Source organism: Ranitomeya imitator, chromosome 9 (assembly GCF_032444005.1).
Source record: "Ranitomeya imitator isolate aRanImi1 chromosome 9, aRanImi1.pri, whole genome shotgun sequence".
Lineage (NCBI taxonomy): Eukaryota > Metazoa > Chordata > Amphibia > Anura > Dendrobatidae > Ranitomeya > Ranitomeya imitator.
In genome coordinates, this window is record NC_091290.1 from 56,677,706 (window position 1) to 56,692,818 (window position 15,113).

At 50.4% G+C, this 15,113-nt stretch overlaps 1 protein-coding gene across 1 annotated transcript; it reads right to left on the reverse strand.

Moving 5' to 3' along the window:
* Positions 1-2,820: 2,820 nt before the first annotated feature.
* Positions 2,821-11,789, reverse strand: TMEM216 (transmembrane protein 216). Its single transcript, XM_069738583.1, has 6 exons — positions 11,734-11,789; positions 11,469-11,485; positions 8,573-8,666; positions 6,775-6,867; positions 4,908-5,109; positions 2,821-3,074 (listed from the first exon to the last, which is right to left on the reverse strand). Exons 1-6 carry the CDS (start codon positions 11,744-11,746, stop codon positions 3,059-3,061), a joined length of 435 nt encoding a protein of 144 aa, XP_069594684.1. The 5' UTR covers positions 11,747-11,789; the 3' UTR covers positions 2,821-3,058.
* Positions 11,790-15,113: the final 3,324 nt, after the last annotated feature.

Here is a 15,113-nt window from a genome sequence, read left to right on the forward strand (position 1 = left end):
TCCTACTTCTAAATCCGCCATCTAGCACTGACTTTGCTCCCATCACATTTGAGCGTCTCTGTAAGCAAAACCCCTCCTTGAAAGGTCTTATTACAGATATGGTATTGTGCCTGCTCATCCTTCGGGTTCCCCTCTTAGACACGCTTACATGGCCAAGTGAGAACGATATCTAGATAGGGAGTTGCCTTTCGCTATTTGCTGGTCATCTTGGCTAAATCGTCTCTTTGTATAACACAAAAGGAGGACCAATCTAACATTGTGATGCATTGGTATCACACACCAGCTATTTGGCACGGCTTTTTTTTTACCTCTACATCTGACCGATGTTGGAGGTGCTTGGGGGCTGTGGGGTCATTACCGCACATATCCTGGGATTGCCCAGCAGGACCCTCACCCTTTTTGGTATCTGTTGATTTATGTGATTATTTTTATTCTGTAATGTCTTTTATTGTCTGCACAAGTCCCATCTAACATGTCAATTGCCGCGGAATATGTTGGCGCTATAGAAATAAAATTATTATATTCTTGCTGTTCTTCAACCCATATTTCACCGAGACTATAAACTGAAAGACACATTCCAAGATTCACCACCGCTCTCATACCTAACAGTGAGTATTTTTTTCTTTTCCGCAGCACATGGGACCATACAGACCTTCTGATAAGACTCTGCGAGATTTAGGCTATGTGCACACGTTGCGGATTGGGGTGCAGAATTTTCCGCACAAAATCCGCATCTCCTGGCAGAAAACGCAGGTGCAGATTTGCCGCGGATTTTGATGCAGATTTTACCCCTGCGTATTTCTATTATGGAAGGGGTCAGAAACGCTGCAGTTCCGCACAAAAGTAGCAGCACGCTACTTTTGTTCCGCAGCGGATTTTTCCGCACCATTAGCACAGCTTTTTTTTTTTTTTTTGCTATTGATTTACATTGTACTGTAAATCACTGCGCGGAACTGCAGCGTTGTTTCTGCAGGGAAAAATCTGCTGCGGATCCGCAGTGTGAATTCAGCCTTAGACGTCAAATAACGAGGCGAGGAATCAATGTTTCACAGCTCATGATAAAAATGATGACATAATTCCTACCTATATACGGTATATGTTCTAAATTATACTGTACATGTTATAAACAGGTTAAAGTGTTATGGGGCCAAACATGTTTTAATAGTAGTCTGCTGACAAATATATTTTAAAAGGGAATTTGTCGGCAAGTTTTTGCCAGTTAATTTGAGAGCAGCATAATGTATGCCAGATACCAGCAATGTCACTTATTAGGCGTTGTGCTGTAGTTTTAATACAATCAGTGTTTTATCAGCAGGAGATTATCACTGCAGGACTAGTTCTCAGGAACAGGCCAGTCAGGCTGATCTGTGTAACCCCTCCCCCATCACTGATTGGCTGCTTCCTGTGTACACTGTGCATTGTCAGGAAGCCTCCAATCAGTGGTGTGTGGGCGGGGTTACACACAGCTCAGCATTCTGAACACTGCTAGAGCAATGCAGAGCAGCCTGTGGACATGCCCCCAGAAAATATTGTGAATGTCCCCTTGGAAAAGAACACAAAAATTAGCACTAAATAAAAAAGCCTATATCTCTTAAACCGTATGGAGGATTAAATAATTAAAAAAAGGAGCAGCAAGAATAAAATAAGGGCAGAAACTGACCACCTTTTATATAGCGACAGGTCTTCTTTAACACAATATTTATCAAGCTCCTGCGCCACAATGTCCAAGGATTCACCCTAGTTGGAAAAAGTCAGTGTTCAGAGCTTATTAGCAGGGCCATACTGTGCACATGATTTCCTGGCAGGCAATGCTGGAAGTACATAGCATCTTACTGAGAAACTAACATTTTTACTTATCCCATAAATCCTCCTTCCATCAATTCTCAGAATTACTAAAAATTAAGAAAACTCCGCAGTTCAAGCAGAAACATCTGTGTGTCATTTTAATGTCCACTTATTCTAGAAGACTCTTTTCTTCTAAGGCTAGGTTCACATTGCGTTAGTGGGTGTCCGCTAACGGACTCCGTTACATGGCGCAATTAACGCTATGTAACGGATCCGTTAGCGCACCCATTGACTGCAATGTGCTAACGCATCGCAAACGTATGCCATTTTTGGCATGCGTCTACGATGTGCCGTTAGTTTCGGACGGACCTCGAACGCTACTTGTAGCGTTCAGGGTCCGTTCCTCGCTAGCGCAGATCGGGCATCTGCGCTAGCGGGATTGCCGAACGCAATCCCTTTTTGGACATTGCGTTAGCGCAATCCGTTAGCGTATCCGCTAAACGGATTGCACTAACGCAACGTGAACCTAGCCTAAGGATGCTCAGTATTGCACAAACTTAGGGAAAAAAATAGAAGAAAACAATCAGGAAAGACCAAAAGGAGTCTGAGCTGCGAGTTTCTCGGGATGGTGACTGGTTCGCACTGTAAATCCAGCTCCTTGACTACGGTCTGCCTCATTCTCTGCATTGCATAGTCTACAGCTCTGCTTACACTAGCGTCATTACTTTCATGGACTGCAGAAGCCATGACACACTGACGGATGCTAACACACTCTGACACAGTGTTGTAGACAGCACAAATTGTGATGCACGCAATGCTAGACCTGCAGCCTAAAATATTGGAAAGAATTCTGGAGATTGGAGTGCAGATGTGGAGGGTATGACGAGTAAGTCCCAGCACTCATCAAAAAATCTATGTTCCAAAGTGGATTCATCCATGTAGAAAAAGCCGATTACTTGCAAAATCCGGGCTACTATTGATCATACTGCTGAATGGCAGCTGCTATCTCCTGTGTATCACGCACAATAAACACTCTTAAAAAAAAGACGTCTTTTTATTTTGTGGAGTCACATAACGGAATAAACACACAACCCCCCCTGCCCTAATACACATGAACCAAGGCGGCTATTCAGCGATGCTACCAGGACTCTTCCCTTTACTGCACTGAATAGGAGCCTGGATCGAAGCTCACGGCTCCGGAGATTTGCACAGCAAACAGAGATGGGACATTCAGGAATCCGGAAGAGTCATCCTGGAATGGGGGATCCGACCCTCAGTAACTAGGTTCCCTGGAGAAGGAAACAAGAATGGAAAGATACATTATATTACACTGTATAGGGAATACACAAGGCTCAATCAACAAGCTTTCCCGTTGCAGGCTCTTCCGCTCCGTCACAGCCAAGTATTGGCATGTCTGACTGGCTGGCACAATGCGCATTAATAAATAAATAGATGTGGATTCCCATTTATTTTTTATAACAAGCACAGGTAACACAGACAGCTGCGGGCTGTAACCCTCAGCTGTCTGATTTATCTTGGCTGGTTATCAACAATAGAGGGCTCCCCACACCATTTTTTTTTAATTATTTAAGGAAATAATTAAAAAATGCGAATCCAGCTGCCGCGACGAGCACGGACCTCAGCGAGGTTATCGCAGTTCACAGCCGATGAACCGCAGTAACCTTACTGACAGAACTACTCGCAGTGTCAGAAATGTCACCAATTTATTGAACCCCTCCCCAAAAAAACAGCACTTGTAAATAGTGGTCACTTTACTGCTATTCACAGTCCCCGGAGACGTTGGAAAACGTGGACTATGGCTGAGCGTCATGGGAACATTTTGGGTAATAAATTGGTGAACGATGGACTGTCTCTTGTCTTTGTTTTTCGGGTATCTTTTTCTGGATCACTGGAGACCTGCACAGGATTTTTTTTTCAATAAATTGGCGAACTAGGGATAGTGTGGGGGAGTCTTTATTCAAATTAGTTGTTCTTTATTTCTGTGTTTATTTTTCTTTACTGGGTTAGTAGTGGGGGAGTCTGATAGACGACCCTCCATTACTAACCCTAGGGTTGATGGCAGATGTGACTTTTGACAAATACCAGCTGCCATCAACCCTAACTACTATTACCTCAATTGCCACCGCACCATGGATATCGGGAAGAGCCGGGCAAAGGGCCAGAATTGGGACATCTAATGTGACGTGTCAATTCTAGGGCAGCTGAGGGCTGGAATTTTTAGGCTGAGAAGGGCCCAATAACCAGGGACCTTCCCAGCCTGATAATATAAGCCTGCAGCTGTCTGCTTTACCCTGGCTGGTTATCAAAAATAAATGTGACCCCACATAAATCATTTTATTTTTTTTTTAATTAAAGCCAGGTTAGAAACACCTTCGTAATGACACTTACAACGCACGTGCTGTTTTTTTTTTTTTTTTTTTTTTTTTAAACTGTGTATTTACAGCATCAAATGCAAGTCTATGGGAATATTCTGCACAGAAGACTGAGTGTTCCCGCAAGAGGAATTGATATGTTGCCCTTTGGAAACCCGCACCGCAGCTGATTTTACGCAGCCTAAAAAGGAAGCACAGGGGGCATGAGAATCCTATCAATCCCATCCCCTGTGCTTGGCCAGAAAACACTGATCATGGGCACGTAGCCTAAGAAGAAATCATTGATTTTTACCTTGTCCATCAGAATATACAGAATACGAAAAGCAAATTCATTTTTAGGGAAATACTCATATTTCCCATTTAGTCCTCTCTCTTTCTTGGTCCCATAACTGACACACTGTAACGGCCTGCTCAGCCAATCACTGGCTGCAACAGGACATTGCCGTGGCCATTGATTTGTTGAGTGTTTCTGGTCATTTTGGATATGCTGAGAGCCACAGCAGAAATCAGAGAGGAGCAGGGACCAGGCAATGTGGGACGGAGACCTACTGGAGATCAGGGAGGGGGACTATGGTTTTTTTTTTTTTTTTTAAGCAACTTGCACTATTTTGATACAAATTTGTATGTATGTAGGTTAGTGAACATTACCCATGTCCATAAGCAGGACAAATGTACAGGTGTATTAACGGCAACAATCACATGGGAAAAATCAGAAAGGAAAAGTATTACCTGCAGAATGTAATGAGAGCAACACAACACAGAATTGCCTCTAGTCCATAGAAGAGCAGCAGGATACAGCTCAGCACGGTCTCCAGCCTCAACGCATACGTCTGAAGGAATAGGAAGTATAACGCAAGCAGACCGCTTGGAATGGTTAGACCCACACTGACCACTAGAGGGAGCTTCCGCTCACACTGGTTCCCCCGACAGCCTAACAATGGGGAAAAGAAAAGGGGGTCAGCGGATATCACAAATGGCATAAAGGGACAGAAGCACAAAGATATAATGAAATAGGGAAGCAGTATAGTGAAATAAATCATGAAAATGCCCCCCCCCCTACATTATATCCCCACATACCCCAGTTATCAACTTGTTAAAAATCCCCATTCAGCTCCATGCGATGACTATGCAACTAGAATATCTCATTTTTACTGCTTGTTCTATATTGTAATGTAAAAATGTAAGATCCCAATTCAGCCAAAAAGCTTGGTACCATCCAGCATGCCAGGTGATGGGTCTGTAGTCCTCATTTCTTATCTGTCTGTTTTATAGGGGCCTTTGCGGATGACTGATGATAAATTAATGCTGCCCCCCACTGAGAAGAGTCACCTTTACACGGCCGATTGTAGGATCAGATGGAGTTTCTGATGTTAGTGGAGCTTTAATGAATTAATAATGGCAGCTGAATCCTCACTGCTGCGGTCATGATCGCGCCTCACGATTTTATAGATCTAGGGCACAGATAAATCTCTCTTCTGCCAGAGTCAATAGCACTACTATTAATGGTTTCATGTGCCTCACCTACCCTCAGCACAGCTAGGCTTCTGTCCTCTGGGAACCACACTGATATATGGGGACCCCCATTCAATGTAACTAGTGATGAGCGAATGTGCTCGGATAAAGTGCAGCCGCGAGAACTGGAACATATCGTTCGAGCATGCTGAAGACACTTGGTTAGCACATGAGCATGCTGAGATAACACCTTATCCGAGCACGCTCACTCATCACTAATCCTAACCCGTGTCCACAGTCAATACGCTTGTATTGAGGGAGTATATGGAAATGGGACTGTGCCCACTGGCTGGGGTATGTATAACGTATACTACAGTCCCAGGTCAGAAATTGACGAATCCCCACAACGCACAGGGCATGCGCTGGGGAGATTCATAAATCTGCAGTCACACAGAGTGATTGCAGACTTATCAATTTGGGCTGGACAACCCCTTTAAGGACGCAGCCAATTTCATTTTTTCGCATGTTCATTTTTCCTTCCCCTTTCCAAAGAGCCATAACTTTTATTTTCTGGTCTATACTTATACATCCGTATGAAGGATTGTTCTTTTGCGTCACTAGTTGGTTAGAAAGTCACCATATGGTCTATGGGGGAAAATTGAAAAAATTTAAAAATGAACTTTTACATCTGGTTCTTTTTTTTTTGCGTTGTTCCAATACACAAAAAGGAAATAAACGTGTGTATAACAAAACATGTGTAATTGCAATAATTTTCTGGGAGAAATACTTCATTTTCTGGAACGATTTCAAGGGTGCTAACACTTTCGGCCATGACTACAAAATAGGCAAATAGAAGAATGTATTGGGCGCAAAAAAAAAAAAAGAAAGGTGCAAAACTATATATAAAAAAAAAAAAAGCAGGCGCAAAGGTGATGATGGGTTGGGAGCTAAGGTTAATATTCGGCACGTAGCTCAGAGATTATTGGAAGGGCTCCATCTTCAGATCTGCAGAATATCAGCTCCTTGTCGCCTCCTTCTCTACAGATAACAGAATAGTAGCGAGGTCGGCTAATATCACACTGAAGTCATAGGTACCGTGATAATATCGTGGCTGTGTGACCCCCAATATGTGTTCACTGCTCACCGAGATACAGGCGTGTGACCTCAATACCAAGGTAAAGGACAAGCATCGCCACCTCCAGCACCAGGTTGGATGTAGGGTATGGCAAGATCAAGCCTGGAGGCAACAAGAAAATGCGTCAGAAAACATGGCGCCTAAGAGGAGATCAATACTGCGGAGTTAGTCCTGGACATGGGACAAATCTCTTTCATGGACTTGTATCTGATTACTGATATTACAGTGAACCAGGTTTAGCCGATATGATAAGACCACCACCATTCAGCCCCGATATACAGCACTCTATAATGCTGTATATTAGCCCCCGACCCGACCTGGAAGACAAGAAAAAGACCTCATATTCTACTCACCTGTGGGCGGTCCGGTGGTGTCGCAGGTCTTGGTCCGGCGCCCCCCATCTTCTTATGATCACCGTCCTCAATGTGGTTAACACGTCCCTGCGTCATCCCCATGAAGAAAGAAGGAGGACGGCATCGCAAGAAGAAGGGAGGCACTGGACCAAGACCTGCGACACCATCGGACCGGACCTCCCCACAGGTGAGCGTGATAAAAGCTTTTTTCTTGTCTTCCAGGTCGGGGGCAGATATACAGCATTATAGAATGTTCTACATCAGGTCTGAATGGTGGTGGTCTTACCCCATATCAGGTTCCCTTTAAAGCTTCTGTGCTGCCCCTGTCGCCCCATGCAGGGTGCCGTACAATCATGGCTGTCAGGAGCTGGCACGCTCCAGGTATAGGGCTTTGCCGCCTAGGCCTTTACGGTATTTGCCCCATGTTTGTTGGCACAATGTAACGCTGTCACTTGCACAGACGTACACTCTGTGGCCAGGTATTGGGACGCACTCTTCATCGTGAATTTAGGGACTTAGCTCAGTCCCGTTGTCCCCAATGTACAAGCTCCGGCCCCCCGCCATGCCATCTGCCTTTCCTACCACGTGACAGAATGGCTGGTAGTGTAGAGCTCACCGATACCAGCGCGGTCCTGTAATAGAAGCCACCAGGGTAACAAGTCCATCCAGGACATTTCTACCTCCCTAAATATTCCCCATCACCTGTGATATTAATAGGAAGTGGAAGGAACCGCAGCAACTCAGTCACAAGGCGAAGACCACGTAACGTTATAGAGCGGGGGGCCGAGTGCTGAGGAGCAAAGGGCAGAAAGGTCACTGACGCTCTGCTGACTCCAGAGCTGCAGGGTCCAAACCTCGTCCTCTATTAACATCAGTACAAAGATTGTGTGCCACCATCTCTGTGGCTGAGGATCCGCAGGCAGCCTTACATCACCAAGCACAATGTCAAGAAGTGGTATGAAGCCACCACCACTGGACCTATATATGGCATCTGACGGACGGGTCTGGGTTGGTGACTGCCAGGAGAACGTTACCTGCCTGACTGCAGTGTGTCCGCTGTACAGGTCGATGGAGGAGGGCTACTACCATGGGCTCGGTCTTCTGGGGTCGGCCTCTTAGTTCCAGTGAAAGGAAATCTCATTGCTTCAGCATACAAGACATTTTGGAGAATTATGAGAACAGTTTGGCAAAGACCATTTTCTGTTCCTCATGACTCTGCCCAGTGTCCATGAAGACATTAGCTGTCCGCGCCGAGCCCTGGGCCCACTGATATCTGTGGCTGTAGGATGGGGCTCAGAAAGGCTCCTGTAGGTGGAATGTGGGGGGTCCGATACTTTTGTCCATAAATTGTGTATCACCTATTACGCTGCGGCTTCTACAATTCGTGTAACCACAGGCCCCAGCCGCTCACTTACCGTACGCTCAGTAACAGACAGCAGCCATCCCGCACTCACCTTTATAGAGGAATATCAGAGCCTCGATGAGGAAGTAGGAGGCGCAGTACCAGCCATTGAGGAAGAAGAGGACCTCCAGTGGGGTGGAGGACAGCTGGGCGGTCAAGGAAACCTCCAGAGTCCTGCAGCAATCCGCAATCATATATATTACCAGCACCCACCCTGAAAGCTGCCGCCGAATGTACAGGGAAGACACCACCGAGTGCTTATCACGTCGTGTATGAGAGGGGCCGCACCTTACACAGGATCTGAGGGTGGAATTGTGCCCCAGCTTCATGGGTCAACGCCAGCAGCACAGGACGGAGGGGGGCGACCGACAGCCGGCAGCACAGGACGGAGGGGGGCGACCGACAGCCGGCAGCACAGGACGGAGGGGGGCGACCGACAGCCGGCAGCACAGGACGGAGGGGGGGGGGCGACCGACAGCCGGCAGCACAGGACGGAGGGGGGCGACCGACAGCCGGAAGCACAGGACGGAGGGGGGCGACCGACAGCCGGCAGCACAAGACGGAGGGGGGCGACCGACAGCCGGCAGCACAGGACGGAGGGGGGCAACCGACAGCCGGCAGCACAGGACGGAGGGTGGGGGGGGCGACCGACAGCCGGCAGCACAGGACAGAGGGGGGGGGGGGGCGACCGGCAGCACAGGACGGAGGGGGGCGACCGACAGCCGGCAGCACAGGACGGAGGGGGGCGACCGACAGCCGGCAGCACAGGACGGAGGGGGGCGACCGACAGCCGGCAGCACAGGACGGAGGGGGGGGGCGACCGACAGCACAGGACGGAGGGGGGCGACCGACAGCCGGAAGCACAGGACGGAGGGGGGCGACCGACAGCCGGCAGCACAGGACGGAGGGGGGCGACCGACAGCCGGCAGCACAGGACGGAGGGGGGCAACCGACAGCCGGCAGCACAGGACGGAGGGGGGCGACCGACAGCCGGCAGCACAGGACGGAGGGGGGCAACCGACAGCCGGCAGCACAGGACGGAGGGGGGCGACCGACAGCCGGCAGCACAGGACGGAGGGGGGCGACCGACAGCCGGCAGCACAGGACGGAGGGGGGCGACCGACAGCCGGCAGCACAGGACGGAGGGGGGCGACCGACAGCCGGCAGCACAGGACGGAGGGGGGCGACCGACAGCCGGCAGCACAGGACGGAGGGGGGCGACCGACAGCCGGCAGCACAGGACGGAGGGGGGCGACCGACAGCCGGCAGCACAGGACGGAGGGGGGCGACCGACAGCCGGCAGCACAGGACGGAGGGGGGCGACCGACAGCCGGCAGCACAGGACGGAGGGGGGGGGGGCGACCGACAGCACAGGACGGAGGGGGGCGACCGACAGCCGGAAGCACAGGACGGAGGGGGGCGACCGACAGCCGGCAGCACAGGACGGAGGGGGGCGACCGACAGCCGGCAGCACAGGACGGAGGGGGTCGACCGACAGCCGGCAGCACAGGACGGAGGGGGGCGACCGACAGCCGGCAGCACAGGACGGAGGGGGGCAACCGACAGCCGGCAGCACAGGACGGAGGGTGGGGGGGGGGGGCGACCGACAGCCGGCAGCACAGGACAGGGGGGGGGGGGGGGGGCGACCGGCAGCACAGGACGGAGGGGGGCGACCGACAGCCGGCAGCACAGGACGGAGGGGGGCGACCGACAGCCGGAAGCACAGGACAGAGGGGGGCGACCGACAGCCGGCAGCACAGGACAGAGGGGGGTGACCGACAGCCGGCAGCACAGGACGGAGGGGCGGGGGGGGGGCGACCGACAGCCGGCAGCACAGGACAGAGGGGGGGGGGGCGACCGACAGCACAGGACGGAGGGGGGGTGACCGGCAGCACAGGACGGAGGGGGGGGTGACCGACAGCCAGCAGCACAGGACGGAGGGGGGGGTGACCGACAGCCGGCAGCACAGGACGGAGGCAACCGACCGCCAGCAGCACAGGACGTTGGGGGGCGACCGACAGCCGGCAGCACAGGACGGAGGGGGGCGACCGACCGCCGGCAGCACAGGACGGAGGGGGGGGGGGGTGACCGACAGCCGGCAGCACAGGACGGAGGGGGGCGACCGACAGCCGGCAGCACAGGACGGAGGGGGGCGACCGACAGCCGGCAGCACAGGACGGAGGGTGGGGGGGGGGCGACCGACAGCCGGCAGCACAGGACAGAGGGGGGGGGGGGGGGGCGACCGGCAGCACAGGACGGAGGGGGGCGACCGACAGCCGGCAGCACAGGACGGAGGGGGGCGACCGACAGCCGGAAGCACAGGACAGAGGGGGGCGACCGACAGCCGGCAGCACAGGACAGAGGGGGGTGACCGACAGCCGGCAGCACAGGACGGAGGGGCGGGGGGGGGGCGACCGACAGCCGGCAGCACAGGACAGAGGGGGGGGGGGGGCGACCGACAGCACAGGACGGAGGGGGGGGTGACCGGCAGCACAGGACGGAGGGGGGGGGTGACCGGCAGCACAGGACGGAGGGGGGGGTGACCGACAGCCAGCAGCACAGGACGGAGGGGGGGTGACCGACAGCCGGCAGCACAGGACGGAGGCAACCGACCGCCAGCAGCACAGGACGTTGGGGGGCGACCGACAGCCGGCAGCACAGGACGGAGGGGGGCGACCGACCGCCAGCAGCACAGGACGGAGGGGGGGGGGGGGGGGTGACCGACAGCCGGCAGCACAGGACGGAGGGGGGCAACCGACAGCCGGCAGCACAGGACTGAGGGGGGCGACCGACCGCCGGCAGCACAGGATACAGGACAGCGCTTGTTGCTAACCCTCCCCTGCCTGCATCCTACATGTGCACTGCTATTTGGGTCAGGAGCACTAGCTGGTGACATGCTGTGACCTGTAGTTCCACACCAGGCCCGCAGTGAGAGCAGTAAAGGATACGACTCCACGTCTTCTCCCTGGTGAAGAGACAACAGTGATATCAGCAGTGTGCACAGTGCCCAGACACGGACCGTCTGCAGCGGTGCAGGCTCTCCATGCCCACGCTGGGAGTTGTAGTTGCGGCAGCTGGACAGCACACGTTACGTGTAGAGGCGGCGCACAGCTGGCCGAGGGTCCCAGCGCCCCTCAGTCACGGCGGTGCCCGGAGGACAAGCTCTGGCCGCTGCCATAAGCCGCTACATAATCCGCAGCTGTCGCCGCTCACCTTTGGACGCCATCTTGTTGCTCCAGGGACGCTGTGACGTCACATCCTGGATACCGGGGCCGGTCCGCTCCTATAGCGCTGTGTGCGGGGGAGGGGGCGCACATTGCGGTTACCTCCGCGGTCAGCTTTAGTGCGTGTTGCCTAGGTTACCAGCCTCTTCTGCAGTGTGTCCTAGGTGGTCGGTCTCCTGGGAGCACAGTGCGCTGTGTAGCTTGTACCCGCGGCTCAGGGTTCCCAGCTAGACGGACATTTTTGGATACAAATGATCTTCTGCAGGCAAACTGTTACTAACCAGATCACACAATCTGGTAACTGTAGGAGCTGCAACAAAATCAATCGCATTAGTAAATTATACAATGTATCTCCTTGTGCTATACCCTCCATCCGGGGGCTGCAGTCGCACCGGGCCCTGGAGCCTAGGGGGCCCTCAACGTCCCTTTGGCCTATAGAGAAAGACTATGGCTATTAAAGATTTACAATATTTGGGGGCCGCGTTGGAGCTTTCGCATTGGGGCCCATGAGTTTCAAGTTACACCACTGCCTCCATCTCCTAACCATTCTTGCCAGAAATCAGCGGCTCCAGTGCAAAGTAAGGTGACGAGGTTCAAGTCCAGAAGACCCCAGTGTAAAATCCAGCCCCCAGATCCGCAGCTGTAGGCCGGAGTCACCCGAGCACAGGCAAAATCGCCTCATCCAGGAGAGTTGGCCGAGTGCTCTCCTTATCGAAATCCGCGTGTAATCCGAGTGCAAGGCGACCATGCGATTTTATACTGGCAATTAAAATCCTTATGCAATGTGTGTTTAGCATCTTTTACATACAATAGCCTCTATGTGTGCAAAACTAATAAAACAATCGTAGATAGATAGAGTATCATGTAAAAGTTTGGGCACCCCTGGTCAAAATTACTGTTATTGTGAACAGTTAAGGAAGATGAAATGATCTCTAAAAGATCTAAAGTTAAATATGACACATTTCCTTTGTAGTTTAGGCAAAAAAAAATCTAGAGTTGTTTCTTACATTTTAAAAATTAGATAAAGGAAAATGGGCAAATGCTAAAATTTGGCCATCCTTTGAGATTTGGGTGCTCAGATGACTTTGACCAAGGTCAAAGCATTTGACAAAGTATCACATGCCATCCTTATTGAAAAACTGACCGATTATGGAATGGACAAGGCAACTGCTAGAAGGCGCAGATTCTGACCTGCGTTTTCTGCCAAGGAATGCAGAATCTGGACAGAAAATTCCACAGTCAAATCTGCAACGTGTGCACATAGCCTAATGGATTCATAACTGGCTCAGTGATCTGGCCCAAGTAGTAGTCATAAATGGCTGAACATCCGGTTGGAAGAAGGTCTCAAATGGGGTACCACAGGGCTCTGTCCTGGCCAGGTGTTGTTGAACATCTTTATCAATGATAAAAATGAAGGAATTGAGGGAAAACTGATTAAATTTGTTGATGACACAAAGCTAAGAGGGATAGCTAATAGTAGAGAAGATAGAGAGGATTCATTAAGATCTAAACAAACTGGAGCAGTGGGCAGCAACTAACAGAATTTTAGCAGGGAGAAATGCAAAGTACTACATCTAGGCAGAAAAAAATGAAAAAAGCATATTCAGAATGAGAGGAGTAGAACTAAGCAACAGCACATGTGAAAAAGACATGGGTATACTAATAGATCAAAGACTGCACATGAGTCAACAGTGTGATGCCGCAGCAAAAAAGGCAAACACATTTCTGGGTTGGAAAACAGAAGCATAGAGTCTAGATCACGTGAAGTAATTGTCCCCCTATATTCCTCCTTGGTCAGACCTCATCTGAAATACTGAGTCCATTTAAAAAAAAAGACATTGAAAAACTGGGGAAAGTTCAGAGAAGAGCGACCAGAATGGTGAGCAGTCTGCAAACAATGTCCTATGAGGAATAGTGAGAGGATCTGAGAATGTTTAACTTGCAAAAACGGCTAAGAAGTGACTCAATAGCTGTCTACAAGTATCTGAAGGGCTGTCACAATGTAGAGGATCATCATTATTCTCATTTGCACATGGAAACACGAGAAGCAATGGAATGAAACTGAAAGGGAGAAGATACAGATTAGATATTATTAGAAAACACTTTTAATAGTGAGTGGAACAGGTGGCCACGAGAGGTGGTGAGTTCTCCTGCAACGGAAGACTTCAAACAGAGGCTGGACAGACATCTGTCTGAGATGGTTTAGTGAATGCTGCATTGAGCAGGGGGTTGGACACGATGACCCACAAGATCTCTTCCAGCTTTACTATTCTATGATTCTATGTTTCCAAGGTTTCAGACCTTAGTTAGCCTGCACAAATCAGTCCTTTATGGAAGAGTTGTCGGAAGAAAACCTCTCCTTCTTCCTCACCATAAAATTCAGCATCAGAAATATGCAAAACAAGCCCGATGTATTTTGGAAACAAGTCCTGTTGACCGTTGAGGTTAAAATAGAATTCTTTAGCCATAATGATCAAAGGTATGTGTGGAGTAAAAAGGGCACAGAATTTTAGGAAAAGAACATCTTGCCAACTATTAGGCATGGGGGTGGTTCAATGATGCTTTGGGGTTGTGTTGCAGCCAATAGCACCAGGAACATTTCACAGCTAGAGGAAATAATGGATTTAATGAAATTTCAACAAATTCTTGATGCAAACATAACACCATCTGTAAAAAAGCTGAAGGTGAAAGGAGAATGGCTTCTACAAATGGATAATGATCCTAAACAAAGGTTAATCCACAATAGACAACCTCAAAAGTTGCAAGCTGAAGATTTCACAATGGCCCTCACAGTCCCCTAATCTGAACGTCACTGAAAATTTGTGGCTAGACCTCAAAACAGCAGTGCCTGCAAGACAACCCAGGAATCTCACAGGAATGGAAGAATTTTCCAAGGAACAAGTGATGAAAATCCCTCAAACAAGAATTAAAAGACTCTTAGCTGGCTATAGAAAGTGTTGTGAATTCTGTTGTCGAACTCCCTCCTGTGGTCGTGAATGGTACTTCGGCGAGTTCTGTCCATGGACTCCCTCTGGTGGCTGTGAGTGAAGCTGCTGCTTCTGAGGTTCCTTACACAGGTGACTTGGTTTATCCTTTGGTTGGCTGCTCTATTTAACTCCACTCAGATCGTTACTCCATGCCAGCTGTCAATGTTCCTGCATTGGTTCAGTTCGCTCTTGGATCTTTCTGGTGACCTGTCTTCTCCAGCAGAAGCTAAGTTCCTGATAGTTATTATTTGTTCATTGTTTCCTTGTCCAGCTGGTTATCATGATTTTGTCTTGCTAGCTGGAAGCTCTGGGATGCAGAGTGGCATCTCCGCACCGTTAGTCGGTGCGGAGGTCTTTTTGCACACTCTGCGTGGTCTTTTGT